This window comes from Hippocampus guttulatus, chromosome 19, assembly GCF_054856545.1.
Source record: "Hippocampus guttulatus isolate MCC_2025c chromosome 19, RoL_Hgut_1.0, whole genome shotgun sequence".
Taxonomy (NCBI): domain Eukaryota; kingdom Metazoa; phylum Chordata; class Actinopteri; order Syngnathiformes; family Syngnathidae; genus Hippocampus; species Hippocampus guttulatus.
Genome location: NC_141279.1, coordinates 9,630,525 through 9,651,337, shown reverse-complemented (window position 1 = coordinate 9,651,337; position 20,813 = coordinate 9,630,525). Strand labels below are relative to the sequence as shown.

Here is a 20,813-nt window from a genome sequence, read left to right as displayed (position 1 = left end):
CTTCACAGAAGATAAAGACTATATCCCTGTGAATGTTAGGGTGTGTGCTATATTCTCCAATTTCATTTTGCAAGTCAAAGCCAAAAATAAATAAATGTACAAAGGTAGACTGGAAATAGAATTGTGAAAAATCAAGGCGCGACTGTATGACAAATTCTGCTTTTACGTAACAAAAGCGAACCTCTCAATATGATCACAACTCATTAAATCAATACGTACATTGATCCCCCAAAAATGTGTCCTGTAAAATTGACTTGTGATGACACCCTGTGGCCTGTAGGTGGCGTGGTCTAATAAACGCACAAGTGGCAACAACTCCTGGCCCTCTAATCCTCAGATTAGAGCGAGTTAATCTGAGGTGCACAAGAGTGCCCGCCCTTTACCCCCCCCCCCCTCCCCCACGTGCTCCCCAAAGGCCTGCCTCCCATAATTCCCACTAATGCGGATCACGTCCAGGACGTTCTGGTGCACTCATCCTGGTGAACGAGCATCCTGCAAAGTGAGTGACGTGCGTGTGGAAAGGGATGACAAGCGTACCGGACCTGAAGATTCTGGTACCGCTATAGTGGACCTCGTGGAGGCTCCTGACGGACAGACCATGACCCGCTCAATTGACATCCAGGTAGGAGTCATGTGTTGCTTGTAGATTTATATTGTTGTGCGATGAACTGAATCTCCCCAAAAAATAATTTTGCAGCAAAGGCAATCAAGGGTTAGAAGGTCAACGCAGCCCACTGCGTTTTTTAATCCGGCCCACCGAGCATTAACATGATCAAGAGTCCTGGAACATTTGTCGCATCCTGTATTTTTTTTCTCTTGAATTTATTTGTGCATTTTTAAAAATTAAATACACTGTCTAAAAGACTATATTTTTGAGGGTGCCTAAAACGGTTATTTAAATTGGTTAAAATATAATTTCTTGATATTTACGGTGATAATGTGAGTAAGCAAGTCGCTTCTTCCAAATCAATTTGTTGAGTCGTTCCACTGATCTTGAGGTTGGACTTCAAGACAAGGTTCCGCAAACTCTTCTTTCTTTGTTGGGAAACACAGGAGAGCCAATTTTCACGGAAGCGTGTAAAGTGCATCGAATGTGTTGGCAAACGATGCGGCGCGGGATGAAAAACATGACGTCACGCCCTCGAGATCGGACCATAAAAGCATCCATCATTTTGTCAGTTGCTGGGGTGTTTGCGCCGAGGGGGTGTCACCTGAAAGGCTTGAGATGAAATCCTCTGCCTGTCAGCCCGAGTGCTCAGAGTGGAGGTTATCTCCGGAATATTTGTGGGGTGTACGCAAGCGAGATGGTGCTGTGATAGCCCCGTATCGCCGCCGACCGCACGCTGACAAGAAAGCGCTGACATCCTCGAAAACGTTCAAGCGGTTCGTTTTGCCAGTGCGACGGGAAACGCTCTGACCTCCGTGTTTGGTTGAGATGAGGAGCTTCTTCTCGTTCGGAGGGCTTTAGGGGAGCGGACTAAAATGCAACTTCTTTTTTACAAAAATGCGATTGACAGTTTTAATTGATTGTCTCCTTGAGCCATTAAATGGGTTTGTTCAGCTGACACCAAACAAATGTTTTTATTTTATTTTATTTAAAATAATTTTAAATTAATTTAATTTTTTTTTTTTTTTTTGCCCATACCTCGGGTCAAAATGTTCCTACATGCTGAAAGGTCACTTCCTTAAATGACACCAACTTGGCACATTAACTAAAATAATCAGCAAAGTACTCTTATAGTTCAACAGACAAACGCTGCAAAAATAAATAAATAAATAAAGTACTTCTTGGGGCTCAAGCAGTCATTTAAATTCAGACAACTTTCAAAAATAAATTCTCGACGTTTATGGCAACAATGCTTTTGTAAACTAGCTCCTCTCTGTTGTTAGTGTTGGCAGCTCACATCAGTGGTGATGCACATCCAACAACATTCCGAAATTAAAAATAATCTTTCCAACAAGTAAATTCCAATAAATCCATAAAATCAACCAACTCCACATACCGAGTTGGAAAAAAAAAAGTCTTGTAGAGATTCGTGTGTAAGCGTGCTCGCCAACAAATCCTCTCATCCCGTTTCCTCCTCCTGCGAGGTCGCTTCCTCTCATCCCTCTTATGTAACACAGGATTCAAAAGTATTGGGACACCTGCAGGGAGTTGATTTGGGCTGTCAGATGTCACGGAAAGGAAAAGGAACTTTGCCCAAATGCACTCCAAAAATAAACAATTCACTACGAACTAGTGCATCCTCTGATTTATTGATCGCATTGGAGGAGCTGCGTCCCAATACGTGTACAGCTGAACAACTAAGCCATTTTTTGTTCATCTATGGATGGCAGAAGGTCCAATTAGATGTTGCCAATAATACGAGAGATCAATCGCCAAGCGTTCACATATTTGTGAGTAAATTGAGACGAGATCGTCATGAGTAGGGCTACTTTTCCCGTGAGATTTTTCTATTTGCGCGGCCAAGCGCATGCATTGCAGCATGTAGTTAGTCGTGTTGCTAAAAAGGTCCGCTTGGAAAACCAATTAGGACAAAGTTAGTAATCCTCCTGGCAGCCGCGCCGGGAAACGCCGCGACGTGCCGGGTGCCGCTAATAGCGCCACGTGGCCCGTCGTCTTGGGACACAAAGCAAGACGCAACTTGATCATGTTTTAAAATCACACCTAACAAGTACAGATTATGCAGCCACAAAGGAGTACCGGTAGTCCACCGCTCTTAGTCTTGCGTTGTTTTCAGCACTTCTCTTCAATCATGTACCATGTCTTTATTTCTCCGGATCCACTTCTCATGTCAAACGGGCGCGGCCCCTGCAGGCGGTTGGCGGGTTACTTGGCATCGGATGGTAACGGCTCCAAAATGACTTGCTATGGCTCGGCCCTCAATCGCAGCCAGTCGCTGGCGAGCGGCCTGGAGAAGTCGTCGCCCACGTGGTCCAAAGCTCCCCACTCCCGCAGCAGCAGCACGCTGTCGTCTCGACACTCGCGACAGGTGAGCGGCCTCGGAAAAATATCGGTCAAACGCGGGCGTCCGAATAACTTCTTTCTTTCAGCACGTCAAAGACTGGGAAGTTCTTGACGACGTTCAAGTGGACGCGAGCGCCGGGGGGGAACATCCTCAGGAGATGAGCGCTCCGGGCATCTGTGAAGGTTATCTTCTCAAGAGGAGAAAGTGGCCGCTTAAAGGCTGGCACAAGGTGACCAAAACAAAATCCTGCTTATGACCACTCCTCAAAATGCTCATCAAACTTTTTTCTTCTCTTCAGTATAATATTAATGTGGTTTTGTTTTTCCATACAGAGATACTTTGTACTGGAGGGAGGGGTCTTGAGATACTGTAAAAATCAACAAGATGTAAGTCCATCCCATGAAAAATACATCTTCCCTTCAGCACGTCATGCTAACTCATCTCGGGAATGCTACGTAACCAGATGTCAATGCTGCATCTTCTGCTTACACGTACTACCTAAACATCCAGTTTCCATGATCATATGTTCCATGTTAATAGACTGTACCTGTACATACATGATGCTCATGCAAAATGCGAACCGGTCACACTACCACAACCTACTTTAAGACGATGCAGTGATACGTAAGAATCTTACATTTGTACTTTGAACACACTACAAAGCACTACCTCAAACGCTAACGAGTCATGGTAACTCATTTTCCACACCATAACATCTGTAAGTTTAAACATTTGAACGCAAAGTGCGAACATGTCAAACAAACATCGCCTCGGTGCGCAAAAATTCCACTTTAGTGATTTGGGGTTTTTTTTCTTTTTAACACAAAATACTACACCCTAAGTGACATCGTATGCTAACGCCAAATGCTCACAGGTGTCGATAGGAAGAGTGCAGGGCTCTCTGGACATCAGCGGCGCTGTCATGTCCATCAACAAGAAGTCCAACCGGATTGACTTGGACGCAGGCGACATTCTGTATCACATGAAGGTGAACGACACGTTTCGAGACTTTAAATGTGTACATATGTATGAAATGTGTCTTTGATGTTGGAAAGAGACAGTAAATGTTTCCCGTGCAACTGAAGGCAAAGAGCCACGAGCTCTTCTACATTTGGGTGACCAAGATGCAGGCACATCGCTCATACAGGAAGAGCGAGGCGGCGGCAGCGACGGCGGCAGCGTGGCACGGCGTCGTCCACAACGGACACGTGCCCACGCTCACGCCCGATGCCGGCTTCCTTGGCGGGCAGCCAAAATGTTTCCCGCAGACCTCGGCCAAGGCCGCCGTCAACAACAAAGTGTCGGCGTGGCTGCAGCAGAGTCCCGCTCCCGACGCCTGTGCTCAAGGTCCGCACAATTGAACTTTTGCCTTCTGACAATGCCCTTTTAATACGCACTCATGAGTCCCATTCCTCACATCGATACGAAACGTGGAGCTGCCTCGTGTTTACAAACGCACAAGTGTTGATAACTTGGACGCGCCACATGCTGCTTCACAAAGCTCCTCCTTCCAGAACTGAACCGTTGCAATTTGGACCTTCACGAACTGACCCGGCTGATCCAGAGGCTGCAGCTGCTGCAGGCGGGTCAGACGTTCGCGAATGGCGAACTGCAGCGAATCATCAGCACGCAGGTGCCGTCGTGTGGCGTTGGCGTGATATTTTCCTTCAAAAAGATTTTTTTTTTTTTTTTAAATCGCAATCCTATGTTTTGCTATGTTTGAATTCAGAATCTTTCCCTGGAGAAGCCAAAGAAGCAAATGCCAGGAAGAGGGTGGGGTCACTCTCGCACCCTTTCCAGAGTGGAAGCGCTGGGAATGGTGAGTAGTCACATTTGGACAAAAGTATTGCGACGCAGGTCCATGAATCTTTTTTTTTTTTTTTGTAGATACATGATTTGGGGGGAGTGTCATACATAGGACAGGGAGTGTGCAAATTGTCGTGGTCTCAGAATGTAACCAGACACACACACACACAAAAAAAGGTCTTATTATCTTTCCATTCCTAAAAGCCTGTTCGCAGGATGACCAAATCGGTGAGTGCATAGTGGGCAGTTCGTGAGATGTGTTCCGTGTCCGCCAATCAACCCCGGGCACTGTCTAGCTCCGCCCCTCTTAGCGACCCAAGGCTGCCAAAAAAAGCGCTTCTTTTGAGAACGGCAGCGCATTGAGGCGCCGTACGACACCGCGGTGCAGTTCACGCGTTGAGCGCTGCGCTCTTTTGTTCAGTTGTCCTCCGGCCCTCTGAGCAGCTCCTCCCACTTCGGCGCCTCCGTTCCCTCCATCCCGGACTACGTCTACTCCCAGCTGCCCCCCCTCGAAACCGCCTCATCCGCAGAGGGCAAGAAGATCCAGCAGGACATCTGTGCCGTGTCGCTGCGAGGTAGCGCATACGTACTCTGCACACGCGTACGCCATCTTGTGACGTTCACGCATGACAAAGGAAATGTTTCTGCTCGGCTCACTTGCGGCATTCGAGAGGGTTCGCGTAAGAGTTAAGTCATCAAGGTGTGCGCGTTCTTCTTCTCTTCAGTCCTGGCTACGCTCCAAACGGTCCACCAGTCCTTGTGCCAAGAGAGGCAGAAACTGCAAGAAGTTTGGGAAAACCACACAGAAGAGCTGGCGGCAGGGAGGCGTTCATCCCACAGGCCTCCCTCGGCGGCCGACTCCACGGCCGAGTATTTCGACGCCAGCGATGACTTCCTCCTCGGGAGCTCCTCCGACGTGTCGGACGAGTCGGGACTGAGCGACGGAAGCACGTCCAACTCGGAGCCCGAAGAAGGACATTGTGAGTCTGCTGCAAATGTCATTGATTCTGTCAAGCAGGCCTCCCGTCTATGCGATCCCTCGAATGTCACTTTCCACTTCCTGTTCTCGACAGTATCCGCCACCCGAAAGTACCGCGCCAGCATTTCCAGGACTCCTCACAGTGTCGCTCCCAAGAGCAGCGGCCGGCGAACGTCGCTTCCCGCGCCGTGTCCGGACAACAGTCACGTGGGCCTCATGGCCATCCTCTACAATAACATCGGTAGGTGGCGGGCACACTCAAAGCGAGAGCGCCCGCGAGAATGTAAACAAACGACTGCCGTTACCGGTATGCAACACGACCGTGGATATGGCGGCGCAGGCAAAGACTTGGCTCGCGTGTCCATGCCGGCCGCTCTCAACGAGCCCGTCAACCTGCTGCAGCGACTGTGCGAGGAGCTGGAGTACAGCCATCTGCTGGACACCGCCGGTGCCACCGCAGACCCTTACCAGAGGATGGTACGCAAGCACACGCTGTTAGCCCAGTAGTAGACAAGAGACGGCGCTCGTTGAGAATAACGAGAGCGTCTGTCTATGTTGTGTCAGGTCTACATCGCCGCCTTCGCCATCTCGGGCTACTCCACCGCCACCTTCCGAAACCGCTACAAGCCCTTCAACCCCGTCTTGGGGGAGACCTACGAGTGTGTGCGGGACGACCGCGGTTTTCGCTTCATCGGCGAGCAGGTCAATCACGTAAAAAAAAAAAAAAGCAACGTTGATGAAAAATAAATTCATAAAGCAGAGTAGGTAAAAAAAAGAGTTGAAATTAAATATTGAATGAATTACCGAAATGAGTCCAACAATTTTTGGAGGACTCCTGATCATTTTTGGCTGGCCTAATTAATCAACAGTCCATATTTTGCTCTCCTTACGAATCGGACCACCCGTGAGTCGGTGATCTTACCGTTGGGATGTATTTTGTTTTGAATCAGGTGTGCCACCATCCTCCCATCTCCGCCTGCCACGCAGAATCCGAGACCTTCTCCTTCTGGCAAGGTGACGATCGTAGAAGCAGAAGCGCAAGGTGGTGCGAGGCCCTCCGCTCAACTTTGCTCCTCATTGTCTCTCAAAACAGACCAGAGGTGGAAGAACAAGTTTTGGGGCAAGTCGCTGGAGATCGTGCCGTCCGGGATGGTGAACGTGACCATTCCCAGGTAAGCAAGGCTCCGTGGCGTCAGCAGAAAGCCCCGCGGAGGCTTGCGAGGTGGACTCGCTATTTTTCTGGCGTCGTGCTCAGGTATGGAGATCACTACGAGTGGAACAAAGTGGTGACGTGCATCCACAACGTGCTGAGTCAGCAGCGCTACCTCGAACATTACGGCGAAGTCACCATCCGCAACCTGAAGAGCAACGCGTGCACCTGCAAGATCACTTTTGTCAAGGTGAGCAGGTGGCAAAAGTTGTCGCCCTCTGAACGCAAACGTACACTTATTCCCCCCCCACCACAGTCTCGCTACTGGGGCTCGGACGCCAACAAGAACGAGGTCCAGGGCTCCGTACTGGACCAAAGCGGTAGCGTCATCCACCGCTTTGGAGGTCTGTGGCACGAGGGAATCTTCTGTGACACGCTGCCAACCCCCAAGTGCGTCTGGAAGCCAAGTGAGTTGAAAAATATCGAGCTCCTTCTTTTTAGCACTGCGTCCTTTCTTCACTTCCTCACCCGAGAAGCTTGTCTCTCCTCGCAGATCCTCCACCCAAAGACCACCTGATCTACTACGGCTTCTCCGCCTTCGCCATGGAGATCAATCAGCTCACGGCCGACCTCAAACCTCTGCTGCCCCCTACTGACAGTCGCCTGCGCCCCGACCAGAGGTCAGAAAAGCAAATTCAAAGAGGCAGCAGCGGGGAGACAACCCAAATATTGCCAGAGTATCGGTACTTTACAATAATATCATTCAAGTTTTACTTGTATTCAGTGAAAAAAACTACTCAAGTACTGAGTAGGTAAATGTACTGCGTTACTATCCACCTTTGCAAACAAGAAGTCATCAACACAAGCAGGAAGTTTGAAACACAAACAGGAAGTTTGAAGAACTAGCAGGAAGTGAGAAGCACAAACAGGAAGTTAAAAACGCAACCGGAAAGGTTGAAGCACAAACAGAACGTTACGGACACAAACAGGAAGTTAGAAACACAAACAGGAAGTTGTAAAGCACAAACGGGACATGAGTAACAGAGACAGGAAGTAGAAAACCCAACGAACAGGAAGTGGCAATGTTGTTGACGAGCCGCTCGGCGTCTCTCGGGCAGGATGTTGGAGGAGGGCCGAGTGGAAGAGACGGACAGAAAGAAAGACGAGATCGAGGAGCTGCAGAGGGAGAGGAGGAAGGAGCTCGCCAAGAAAGGAGAGGAGCACGTGCCAGCTTTCTTCAAGTCAGTCCTCCTTCCTCGAATAGACAATCAAACAAACATTTTTCCAAACCCGAGACGCACCCTAAACATTAAGTATTACTTTGGTGCCCTCTTGTGGCATTTTGGGGCCAAGCAACGATGTTAAAGTGAGTTGAGGAGTTTGATTTGGTCAAAAATAGTCTCTTCATTAATTAAATGTGATGAATGTGTCCCTCACGCCCCTGATTTAATCCACACGTGTGTGTGTGTGTGTGTGTGTGTGTGTGTGTGTGTGTGTGTGTGTGTGTGTGTTGTCATTTCAGAAAAGCCAAGGACAGTTGCGGGCGCGATGTGTGGCTGACAAACGGGACTTACTGGAAACTCCGAGAGGATCCCGGCTTTGCAAAGCTCCCGTGTGTCACGCTGTGGTGACGTTAGCGGCGCGCAAAAAACAAACAAACAAAAAAAACCAAGAATAATCATCACATGTGATCGTAGATTGACATGGTTACAGAGATGTTGAAATATGATTGGACAAAAAAACAAAACAAATCGAACATTCTCAGGCGCGTGTTGGAAGCTTTGCAGCCAAATGAAAGTATGCGACAGACTTTTCTTGTTCAGACCCATGCAAACTGTGTGTGGTGAAAAAGTGCAGACTATGTCTCCTTTAAAACTTTATTTGATTCGAAAAAAAACCCAACAGTACTGTACACGGATACTCAATTGTGCCACCTTGAATAAGTAACACTTGTCCCTTTTAGAAAACTCCCCACATAAATTGCGATTGACGGGAAGATTATTGCTCATTTCATCTTTCAAATATGCGAAGCAGCTCTTTTTTTAAAAATGATATTATTGTAGATTTTTTTTATTTTTAATATGCGTGATGCTGCTGTGACCTCAGAATGTGATTGCAATCGCGCTAACGTGAAATGTGGATTAACGTGCTCTCATGTTAATTTCGAGTCCCCACCGAAGCGAACAAAAGAGAGATAGATGGCAAAAGTTTTGGGAACCCCTGGTGTATGGCAAGGCGGGCCAGAACTAAGATTTTAGAAATGCTGAGGGTCCATCCCTCTTACCCACTTGAGCAGATTAAAAAAAAAAACAAACAAAACCCAAACATGATGAAATAGTAACATGATGTTGAAGATGCTCGGTTTTGACTCCGACTCAGTCAAATAGGTGCCGTAAGCAACTGCCGCTGCCATCTGCAGTTTCTAACGCTTTTTCACAGACAGACAGGGCCCCCCAAAAACCCACGCCACCCTGGAGGTGAAGGGGGGGGGGGGGGCGTCATGGTGTCTCTGTGGTCACTTCCCACTTCCTGTTTGCAGCGGTGACAAGTGTCTGTTTGGCTTCTGGTGTGTGAGCGACCCACTTTTTTTGGACCACAGAAGAAGAAGAAGGGACCGCAGCCACTGGCTTTCCCACTGCTTCAAACGCACCGGGAGCGATGGCGATAACCCCCCTCCCCTCCCCCGGCCCATCCTCTCTGCCCCTCCTGTTACTACGGTAACTGTCGCCAACCATCGATTCACCTCTATGTTCTGTCACCTCCGACGAATGTTCAGATTTGGGGTTTTTTCCCCCTTCGGGGTGGGGAGACAATTTTGCGCGGGCGCGACCATTTTGTCACATTTTGAATGTACAGGGTGTCCACCGTCTCGTGCCAATTTAAAAAACGGGCGAGATATCTTAGTCAGATTTGTACTAGCTTGGGCCTGCTACCTGTAGAAATGTAGGGAGGAAAAAAATGAAAAGACCACGGTGAAATCATCAGTTTTTTGTTTTGTACTATAAACAGCCAAATTCAAAAATCCCAAAATGACTTTGCTCCCAAAAAGTACCAAAGTCGTTCTACCAGAGCTCTTGCGACTTGTCTAATGAGTGAGGGCAAAGAGTGTAGTCGTACGTGGCGCTGAAGCTGGATATCACGCCAGTGGGGTGGGCGTCCCAAGTGCTGTGGCTCAGTGGGCATAATAGCCAAAGTAATTGGCCTCTTTGTCACACAGCTGTGCCCCGTGATTGGGCGGCGGCGAGTTCTCAGTACTGGACGTGTAGGGCGACACCCTCCTCTTCTTGGCGTCGCCCGCGGCGCCCTCAAATGGGGCCGAGTCCACCGAGTCGGGCGATTTCAACGAGGGCGGCTCCAGCCAGTGCTGCTCGCCCTCCGCCGCGTCTTTGCCCTTGTCGGCCAGCGGGAGGGGCTCCAGCGGGGCGGGGTGCAGGGGGCCGGCGTGCAGCCGGGCGTTACCGGGCAATGCGGGCGAGGAAGACAACGGGCGGAACCAGGCCAGGCTGGGGGCCGGCTTACTGGCCAGGTACTGAGGCGGGGCCCGGGTGCCGGTCCACGCCGCCGTGGCGGACACGCTGCCGGAGGCGAACGGGCGCTCGGGGTAGTAGGTGAGGGCCGGGTGCGGGGGGTTCTGTAAGGGGAAGGGCTTGTAGAGGGCGTTCCCGGAGAAGTCGCCCTCGAAGGATGACGCCAAGTCCAGGCGGTTGGGGGCGGCGGCCTGCTGGGACGGCACGTACCAGTGGGGCCCCGGGCCAGAGGGGCCGTCCTTGTGCTGCTGGCCGGCTGCCGCCGCTTCCCGGCCGTAGAAGCGGCCCTGGGGCAGGGGGTTGACGTACGGCTCCGACAGGTAGCTCGCCGGGTAGCAGCCCCCGGCCAGGAGCGGCTGGCTCTCCGTCGGGGAGGGGGTGAGGCGCTCGGGGTCGGGCGCTGCGTACAAGCTTGGTGGGCGACGGTGGGGAGGAGGAAGCGGAAGCGGAGAGGTTAGAAAACTTGTTCCATCCTGCCCCAAAACCTCAAACATCTATCTAGTATCTCCACAAAGTACACTTCAGTGCACTCTGTCTTGAGCGATGTAAATAGCTATCGACAAGAGTGCACAAATTTACACAAATGTGCTTTGTTTGCCTGAATTTAAATTGGGATCTGTTGTCTTATGTTTATCAGTCTTTGCACTCATTTCCAATTTATGTACTCTGTTACTAAAATTACTATAAAAAAAACAACAACAACCCTGTTAGATCATTTGTTAAATTTGCAGTTTGTTTGGTTTTTTAAAACCCCCCCCAAAAAAAAAAGAATTGGAACATGACTGGGCACCATCAATTCTTTGTTGTGTTATCGTGTTTCTCTCACGTGTTGTCTGTTTGACCACAATGAAAACAAGAATCTTATCTCAGACTTCATCTTGTCCTTTTTTTTTTTCATCTCTGCTTATCTTCTCTAAGCACCAATTGCTCGCTTCGTAGCACAGAGTTAAAAAAAAAAACAGGACAATTATCCATAGAAAAGTCTACACACCCCCGAAAAATGTCAGGAGAGCCTACCAGAACATCTGAACATGATTTGGGGTTCATCAGAGGCACTTGAAATGTTGGCAGATGTCACCCGACTCATTTGGAAAGTTTTGAAATGCTCTTGATCTCAAAAGCTGTCATTTGAACAGGGGTGTGTGTGAACTTTTAATATCCACCGGAAGCAAATGTTACTGCACTGACTTGTCGTAGCTGTCGCGGAAGCCTTTGGCGAAGGGGTTGTGGTCGATCTTTAACTGCGTGATCTGTAAGGCGAGGGGACAACGAGAGAAAAAGAATCGTCAGGTGAACATCGTGCCGCTTCATCGAAAACTTTGGACCCACGTCGGCGTTCTGGTAGGCGGTGACGGCGATGAACTGCGTCTCGGGAAAGACGAAGGTTTGCGCTTTGGACACGTGGAAGGCGTCCTCGCTGCCGTCCTCCTTCACCTCCACCACGTGCAGACGCGGCTGATACTTGTGCAGGGACTGCAGCACGATCATCTGAGTGGGGGGAGCACGTTTCAAATTACTCAGCAAGTCTCGGACGGAAAACAAAGACAAAAATTCCGATCCATCGCCTCACTTTTGAAATCAATCAATTAAAATCTGAGTCCATGCATTTGTCCATTTGACGTTGCGCTAAGACTATTGAATTAAAACGACGTAAAAAATAAATCATCTCTACTGCTAATAAAATTTAAATGAATTCATTTTTGATACCACTTGAATATATTTACATCACCAAAAAATGACGGGCTGCGACTGATACCATTGAGGAGTCAAAGAGTGAATACTCGTCCTGGTATCGGTCCGGGAAAAAAATGGTATCGAACCTCTCGAATAAAATCCAAATGATAAGGACAAGTCAGGGTTTGTACCTGTGCCACGTTGTTACTTCCGCCCTTGTTATTGGTGAGCTTGAGCTTACTGAAGGACACTTCCTGCCTCATCCAGTGGGCGCCCGTGTTGGGAGAGTCGGGGTGCACGTACATCCTGTTTCCTGCGCCAATCACCACATGACTCAGTCGTCGGAAAAAAAAAAAAAAAAAGACGCCTTTCAGGCCCGTATGTGATCTTGCCATCGTACCTGGCATGTTGCCCTCCGCTTTGCCACACTGCACCCACTTGCCACCCTGGTAGCGCCAGTGGTGCTGGTCGGCCAGAACCACGTCCACGTACACGTTGTAGTGGGCCGACGGGTCCAGCGAGCTGATGTTGAAGCTCAGAAACGGGAACATCCTCCTGGCAAAAAACAAAATACACACGCGACACTTGGTGACAAGGTCTTTTGGTTGTTGTTGTTTTTTTGTTTTTTTTTGCTCTGCTTGCAGGTTCACCTGCTGCCTTTATCCCCTCCCTTCTCCCCGATGACAGCCAATCAGACTCATTCTCAGCCCACCTGCGTCTTACGGTCTGTTCCTCGTTGACGACCTCAAACTTGGTGCCAAGTCTGGTTTCGTCCTCATCAAAGCCATCTACCATGCCTTTGGACTATCTGGATGTTTTTTTTTTTGTTGTTGTTGGTTTTTTTTTTTTAAGCTTTGCTTAGATTGGAATGGAAGGTCTTTTGTGGTCCCGCTGCAGCTCCAACCGAGTAAGTCCAACAAAACGCTTCTCCTTTGACTTTTTTTGGTTCAATGAACACAGACACCAATCAGACCACAGAAGATAGTTCTATCAAAGCTACAGGCCAACTTAGCTGATTAGAAAGGCGAAAGAGGAAAATACATCTGGCCTGCACACGCAAAAAAAAAGTTTCCCATCCAAGTAAAACCAACAGGTGGTAGATTGTTAGAAGAGATGGTGTGTTTGGTACTGTTCATGCTTAGCTTTGCTTTATTTAATGCCAGGTGCAGGCAAATTCCATTTTTAAAACAAACAGCTGGCAAGCTTGTATTACTTAAATACAGTAAAAGGAAAAACTCTCATTGTTTTCAACACACTTGTTCGCCACGAGTGACGCTAATTGCATTCGTGTGACTCTCCTGCATGTTGACAGCGCTGCTTAGCTCAATGTGAAACGTGCTTATGCAAATGAATGTAATTGTTCCTTCGGGCGCTTTGGCGGCGTCAAAACAAGTGAGCTGTGTAAAGGCAGGAAAGCGTTTGTCGCCGGTTGCCCGGGCACCTGGGGGGGCGGCCATTTTCGAGTCCTGTTGTTCTCGCGTTCCGTTGTGGCAAAATAACCAATTTCACTGGAGTTGGCACTGTGCTGTTCATCAGTCAGATTAGATGATGCTAGGCTAGACACTTTGTTTCAATCCGGCAATGCTTGTCCAGCAGACCAGGTTTCGAGACTGCAACTCGTTGAATTTTAGTTTAGATTGGCTGCGATTTCCCTGCCCACGACTGAATGGCACCGGCCACTGCGTTTGACAGTCAATTTGAAAGAAGGGTGAAAAGAGGACGGACCTGTATTTCAAGTTCAGCTTCGTTTCGGTCCTCTCAAATCCTGCTTTTTATGCCGACATAAAATAAAATAAACTACTGTGGGTTCATGTTAAATCTCTTTGGGCATGATTTTTGTGGCGTAGATGCTATCAGAGCATGCCTATCGGTGGGATTAAAATCGGGTATTTCGATATCATTGACTCACTTTGCTATTCCGGGTCACAAATGTAACTGCGATCCTGACTGGAGCATCTTGGAAGCTCCGCGAATCAAATCTGGGAATCTTCCGCCGAACTGACGCTTGACGCTTACGCCAAACGACGGTTCGTCCGTCACCACGGACGCTCGCCAGTCTTCCGAAGTGCGATGAATCGCTCCGGGGAAATACGGCGGAACTACGCCGCTGACGTTTAGGAACAATCCGGCTGGTACGGCAGAGGGCGGAATGGATGGGAGGGGAAGTGGACGGCGGGCGAGGGTAGGGGGGGGGGGGGAATCTTCCGGACCGGCGCACCCGCTGATGTGTGTGGACAGGAGCTCAGGTCGGCTTCTTGTCACCGCGTACGTTGGCCTGATCGCCTGTGACCGCGACGTGCCAGTCTGCAGCTGCTGCCACTCGCCAACACGGAACGCTATTTATAGTTCCGGGGTTCGCAAAGCTTTTGGGTCCAGGGAGTCGCCCCCCCCCCCCCCACACACACACAACTTTGTTTTTAATGTAATTCCACTGTCGGCCACTAGATTGCACACTTTTTTACACTGTGTAAATTTCAGTAAAGCGTGAAAACAGAAATTAGGCCTATTTTCAACATCAGGCTCATTTTTTGCAATCGTTTATTTGATGTTAAACCCTCCGTAATCCTGCCTCCTACAGAAAGCGACAGCTGTTGTTTCATTTTCCAATTTGTATATTGATTTATATTCTGAGATGATAACTGTTGGTTTGAGAAAAATTTTAAATTTAATTGTGTTTGGATTATTTTAAAAGGATAAAGACCCCTAAGAAAATAGATGTTTCAAATGTTATAAAAACGTGCCTAGGGTGCATTTAAATACATTATTTCTATATCAGTGTCCTTTCTGTACCATTTGTGTGTTCCATGTGGGCCCCATCTTATGAAAATAATACAAAATAACTTAAAATTGGAGCAAGGCTTAGGGGAGGGGTCAATATGGGCGAGTGTGAGACTTGCTGACTTGAGAAAGCATTTGTTTTGCTGTCCGACGAGGCGCTCGCCTGCTCGCTCGCTCGCCTGTTTGCGCGCTCGCCGTTTCTGCGAAGACTAAGTGTGAACAGGAAGTCACACTTCTGCTTTTTTTTTTTGGGGGGGGGGAAGATGAAGACTTCCTAATATTCAAATTAAATATTTTCATGATGACTGACATGTTGATTATCATCAATGAGGACTTGAAATAGAAAAGGCGCCCACTCGAGTTTCCCCACTTTGAATGTGAAACTCCTGTGGGAAGACACCTTCAAAAAAATGTTGTTTTTTTTTTTTTTTTTTTGCTTCATATTTCAGAGTTTTATCTTCAACTTTTCTCTCGAGGGGATCAGTATTTTCATCACGGGCCACATCGTAATCGTGGTTTCCCCAAAGGGAGATGATATGTCAGAGAGAAAAAAAAAAAAAAGAGTTCAATGCATAGTCACCTCACCAGAAAATAATGAAAAGACCTCGTTTTTCAGTTCAACAGTTAGCCAGCCTTGACCGCATCTCTGCTCTCTGCTCACCATGCATACCACCACCCTCACGCTCCATTCCGGCAGTTTTGTTGACCTCGCGTCCGCACCACTTTTGGTCCATCTTGGTCTCCGTTTTGATGCAAGTATATTTATTTGCTTTTGGATTGTTTCGTTTTGATAAAGGTTCAACACATCAAGACATTATTTTTGCCGGCCTGCCATATAAATCACAAAGATTTTATTGGAGCCATAAAACCTGAAAAATGGCTCAAATGAAGTTAGACCACTCTTGTTGTCAGTGGCCCCAAAAATGTCATGACTAGATTTGGTGGGAATTGTATACATGGCCGACAGACATTTTGCTCCTGAAATGTCAGACAGTGCAAATAAAATGTTCCTCTCCTCTCATCTGTATGTCCAGTAAATTTGCAGATTTTTGTTGTTGATGTTGAATTGACAAATTTTGAATGTTTTTTTTTTTTAGTTGCTGACAAACCTTTGCTCCACAAGTCAGCCCATTGATCAGTGATAGATAGTGAAACTGAGCCGAGTGAATATTGACTTGGCAAGTTGACTTAGAGGCTGTGCCCCTAAATTTTCGACTCGTGTTGGGCCCCTAAAATTTCAAATTCGGTGTCACCGTGTTCTTCGAAAAAAATAATTACATTAAAAAAATAAGTAAAATGTCTCTTCTCCTTTTGGTTTCCTGAAAATTGATGGTTTTGGAGATATGAAAATTTTACCCGATGTCAGTAAAATGTTAAAAATAGGGCTGCCGATGAACTATTAAAAAAATAATAAAATTGTGGTTTATTTAAGGTACGCATCCCATGTTTTTATTTGAAACAAAACAATAGATTGTTTTATTTTTTTTACCAAATTGCAGCCTTTGCCATTTTCAAAATTTCATTCTACTAAATTGCGATTTCAAGTTGATTCATCGTTCAAAAAGTGAAGACATATTAGCATTGTTTTTTTTTTTTTTAATTTTCATACTTAATGGTGCTGGGAAAAAAAAAGGAGTTTGAAGTCCTTCCTTGAAAATGTGATGTCAGTGTCAGCCAAGAACATTGTGGTCCTTTTGCATGTTGGGACGGCTCGTGGTGGACTCCCAAATGATTTTTTTTTCTCATTTTTTGACTCCTTAAAAATGTCTGTGCAGTTGCCGAGGAGCTGCAAAGCCTCAAAGCAGCTTCAAAGGTACTTCACCTTGTGAAGGGCTGTGAACTTTCACCGTCTCTGGAGCTTTGTTCAACTCTTCCCTCCACGTCTGAATCCGTAGCTGCCATCCTCTCATATGATTCAAGTAAGTCAAAGGAAAAGAAAAGCAAAAAAAGGAAAATCCCCCAGCCCCAAAAAAGTCACTTTTTGTTTCTTCAAAGTCTCGCAGGTGTCTCAGAATTATTTTGTCATATTTTTCCATTGTTAGATTTTTTGCTGAGAACATTTTTCTACTGCACGCTTGAGACATTTTGAGGTTTGCGGTTTCTTTTTTTTTCTACGTCATCATATTTAATTTGTCATCATATGGGGCATTTTTTTGAGTTGCTATTAAATAAGAGCCTTTGAAAATATGACCAACTCCATAAAAGCAGGGCCTTGCCTTGTGAACATTCAGACTGAAAGTGTTGTTGAACAAGTCAAATCTCCCCCGTGAACTGAAATGTTGCATGCACCCTCAAAAACATTTTGGAAAGAAAAAAAAATCTCTATTATTAAAATTGAATGATCAATTGGACACAACTGTACACAATTATGATCTTGAAATGGGACGTCAAGTGAACGTTGATATTTTCGAACGCACAATATGACCATGAAATATTTCTGATATGCATAACAAGTGTCGGAATATTTTCATCATCATCATCATCATTATATAATTTTAAACACTGACACAACAACTTTTAGTCACCTTTATGACGAGGAATATCAACTATTTCTGTGGCGAATGTTGAACTGGAAGCTTCTCCCAAACAGGCGCGCCCGTAGTATTATTTTAGTGTCATTAGCATTTCAATCATCAACTCTATTTGAACATGAAAATTTTTGAATTGGATAATGTTGGCGAGTGTATTTTAACAATGTAAAAGTGTTGGAAAATTAAAAAATGTCTACGGTACTTTAAATGTTCACTTTCACAGTTGTCATTAAAACACCGGAGCATCTTAATATCATAAATATTTCTGTCAAATGCAAGAATGTGCACCTCAACGACAACATTACACTGTATGAGAAGAATAATAAGAAGAATATATAATAATAAGAATAAGAATAATAATTTTTTTGGAACAAATAAAAAATAAAAAGTGCTGGCTTGAAATGTTTCTCATAATGATAGTCCTGACCTTTTTTAACGCGGGAGCAACTTGATGTCGTCTCTTTCGCATTTGGGAATATGATCAGGAAGATCAAATATTTGCCAAACACACGCGGGCCTCAATATTCATCATGATAATAATTTGTCTTTTCCAACAGTGACTATGCTGAAGATTATCCCGAATGGAAGCTAATGTCTCAAACTCATTAGATTGTAATTAGCGTTGAGTTTGCACAAAGTCCACAGGGCGAGCGCTTCGGATGAAGGATGCACGTGATGAAATCAACAAAGTTTGCTGACTGATCAGGCGTGTTTCGATCGTGGCGTGGAACTCGATGGCCCGCTCACCTGCCGTGCTTGGTGATGATCATCTCGGTGTGGAACTTGTGGAACTTGGCCCACAGCGGATAATTGTTGAGCAGCGCCTGCGTCTTGCCGCACAGCTGCAAGCCGGGCAGCGGGTACAGGGCGGCCCGCTGGTAGCCCACCGCCGCCGCTCCGAAGCTGTCCGGCGACGACGGGAACCCGTCCCCGTAGCCCAGCCGGGCGGCGCCCCTGTGCGGCGACTCCGAACCGGCGCCCGCGTAGGCGCACCCGCCGAGCGTCTGCGCGTAAAAGCGCACCGGCTGCGCGGGGCCGAAGCCGCCGAGCGCCTGCTCCGGGTGGTACTGCAGCGCCAGGGCGTCCTGGCCGCCCGCGAGGGTGTCCGGGTAGTAGAAGCGCGCGTCCTGGATGGCCGTCTTGAGCTCGGCCGGGTCCTTGCCCCCGCCGCGGTGCGGGTGTCCGTTCACCTCGGGGCTCTTGGCCAGGCTGTGCGCCTCGGTGGCGCCGCTCAACATGCCGAGGTAGAGGTTGCCACCCGTGCCGCCCATTTGCAGCCCGCGCTAAAGTCATAAGGCTCGCGTCGGCATCCGAACGCTCCCGCTGCAGGGGCTCCTTTTGCCCGACGCCCGACGCGGGACTCGCGCGCACTGACTTCGCCGCCGACCGACCGACCGACTGCAAGCTGCACTCTCTCGTGCAAACTCAAGTGTGTGATGTGTACGTTGAGTGCGCGCGCCCTTATTGCCGAGACGTGTCCACCCGCGCGCTGCACGTGCGCGCGCGTCACGCCGGGTCGTCACTTGTGGTGATGCTGAGAGCTCGAGTGTGTTGCGCGCATTCGCCAAACTCCGGCGCTTCCTCGACCGAATGAAGAGATGCTTCCCGTTTGAATATTCAAACCGCGACTTCAGGAAATATTTCGTTCATTCAAGACACAATGAGATCAATTTAACACCTATTTAACCCCCCCCCCCCCCCTTTGTTTTGCAAAGTACACTGGTCGAAAAAAAAATTGGTCAATATACAGTAATATATATAATAATCATAATAATAAAGGCCAAATTTAAAAAGTAAAGACATTTCTGAAAGATACCTTCAGGGGCCACAGAAAGCCATCCCTGATTCAATTTTGCTGTTGACCAGTCAGTGTCATTCGAGTTGTTTAGATTATTGGCCTGATTCAAACTAATCCAACCTCAAAAACGATAATTCATGACAAACGCACTTTGACATCGCCATCAAAGCGTAAAATGTCCACATCAAAAGAGATTTCACTTCAGAACCACGTCCTTCCACATTTCCCGACCGCTTCAAGGCGCTCTTGCAAATGCTCTAATTCAGCTCCGCCCTCCCTGCCATCAATATCCACGTCTTGACATGGTGCCTATGTGGGTGGGCACACCACTCCTGACATAAAGTCCGTAAATCAAAGTCACTCTGTCCGGCGTCGGTTTCACTGGAAGACCACTCGGAGTGCTCAGCGCGCCACTGATGACAAATTATTCGTCGTGTAACACTCCCATCGATCAATTCGGCAACCAATCGCACGGACTGGCACTTGGATCGTAATAGTTGAAAATTTGTAGTCAATCATTTACAAGTTAACGTTTGCCTGAAAAGACAGGCAGCAAAAAAAGAAATAAATAGATGAACCGATAAAACCGATGTTGGGTGCACTGAATTAACCTACTGGTTCACCAAAGAAAAAAATAATGGGCGCAACAGCGCGACAGGTGCAGAAAGTTCATGGAGAGCCCTCCGTCTGTTACATGCTAAGTTAGCATGCTCCGCTTTGTTAGTTTAGCGAGTGCTAAGATTTATGTCCATATCTTACTCTGTCCAACTTTAAGTTGTCTGACGACGTGTCCGCTTAACGTAATTCATCAAGTAATTTGTAATCCAATGCAGTTATCTAATCAGTAATGTAACTAAGTTATTTTTTTTTGAAGGAGCAGATTGCTGTTTCACGTCACAAATAAAGGTTGTGTTGGGAAATCCTGATGTAGGGAGAGCGTGCAATATCATCACCCTTCTGGTGTTTGGGCCTCCTCAAAAGTCCATCGGTGTGTGAGCAGGTGTCGCGCGAGCGAGGAGGTGCCTCCTCCTCCTCCTCCGCCTCCTCCTCATCAGCAGCCGTGTAAATGTCCCTCGTTAGAAGGATCCGGAATGCCTGTCGCAGTGGCGGCCTGGCACGGGTTCATCATTAACGCGGCATATGTTCGTAGCGATCTGCAGGTCGGGTGTGAAGAGGGCTTGGGGAGGCTGTGAAAAGCGAGGGAGGAGGAGGAGAAGGTGTAACGACATAGCAGATATGTTCGCAAACGAAGAGGAAAAAAAATGGAACACTTAGCAGAGTTCACAGTCAGTGCGTTTGTGCGCGAGTGTGTCTTGGTCAAGTGTAAATGTCGTGTAGTCCTCAGCAACCAACAAGCGGCTATTATTAGCTGCTAATCAATGCCGCATGCTACATACAGTGGGTCACTGTGGACCTCGCCTTCAGCTCACATTTATAAACCGCCGCAACTGGAATGCGTTAAGTGTCCTTTGGAAAAAAAGAAGGGAAATGGACCATAAGGGCTTAGTTTACGTTTCAACATGTCTTTACGCAAATCACCTTTTTTGAATTGAAAGTTATTTAAGGCATGCTACACATGTCATTAAATAGTTAGCATGTTA

The 20,813-nt window shown here is 47.4% G+C and overlaps 2 protein-coding genes across 4 annotated transcripts; one reads left to right on the top strand and one right to left on the bottom strand.

Annotated features, from left to right (window-relative positions):
- Window positions 1-415: 415 nt before the first annotated feature.
- Window positions 416-11,307, top strand: osbpl7 (oxysterol binding protein-like 7). Of its 3 annotated transcripts, XM_086138050.1 has the most exons (21): window positions 418-622; window positions 2,819-2,993; window positions 3,055-3,198; window positions 3,302-3,355; window positions 3,844-3,957; window positions 4,055-4,316; window positions 4,484-4,602; window positions 4,699-4,788; window positions 4,980-5,003; window positions 5,197-5,350; window positions 5,501-5,755; window positions 5,849-5,995; window positions 6,095-6,231; window positions 6,319-6,456; window positions 6,705-6,768; window positions 6,848-6,926; window positions 7,010-7,154; window positions 7,221-7,371; window positions 7,458-7,584; window positions 8,023-8,145; window positions 8,427-11,307. In XM_086138050.1, the coding sequence occupies exons 2-21, from the start codon at window positions 2,862-2,864 to the stop codon at window positions 8,533-8,535; spliced, it is 2,568 nt and encodes an 855-aa protein (XP_085994176.1). In that variant the 5' UTR covers window positions 418-622; window positions 2,819-2,861; the 3' UTR covers window positions 8,536-11,307. The 3 variants fall into 3 exon arrangements, with proteins under 3 accessions (XP_085994177.1, XP_085994176.1, XP_085994178.1); XM_086138051.1 differs by lacking the exon at window positions 4,980-5,003 and having other exon boundaries at window positions 416-622; window positions 8,023-8,270; window positions 8,427-8,900; XM_086138052.1 differs by lacking the exon at window positions 4,980-5,003.
- tbx21 (T-box transcription factor 21) lies at window positions 8,768-18,830 on the bottom strand. The gene is made up of 6 exons (XM_086138054.1): window positions 18,162-18,830; window positions 12,506-12,660; window positions 12,297-12,418; window positions 11,761-11,919; window positions 11,620-11,681; window positions 8,768-10,842 (listed from the first exon to the last, which is right to left on the bottom strand). Exons 1-6 carry the CDS (start codon window positions 18,683-18,685, stop codon window positions 10,077-10,079), a joined length of 1,788 nt encoding a protein of 595 aa, XP_085994180.1. The 5' UTR covers window positions 18,686-18,830; the 3' UTR covers window positions 8,768-10,076.
- Window positions 18,831-20,813: the final 1,983 nt, after the last annotated feature.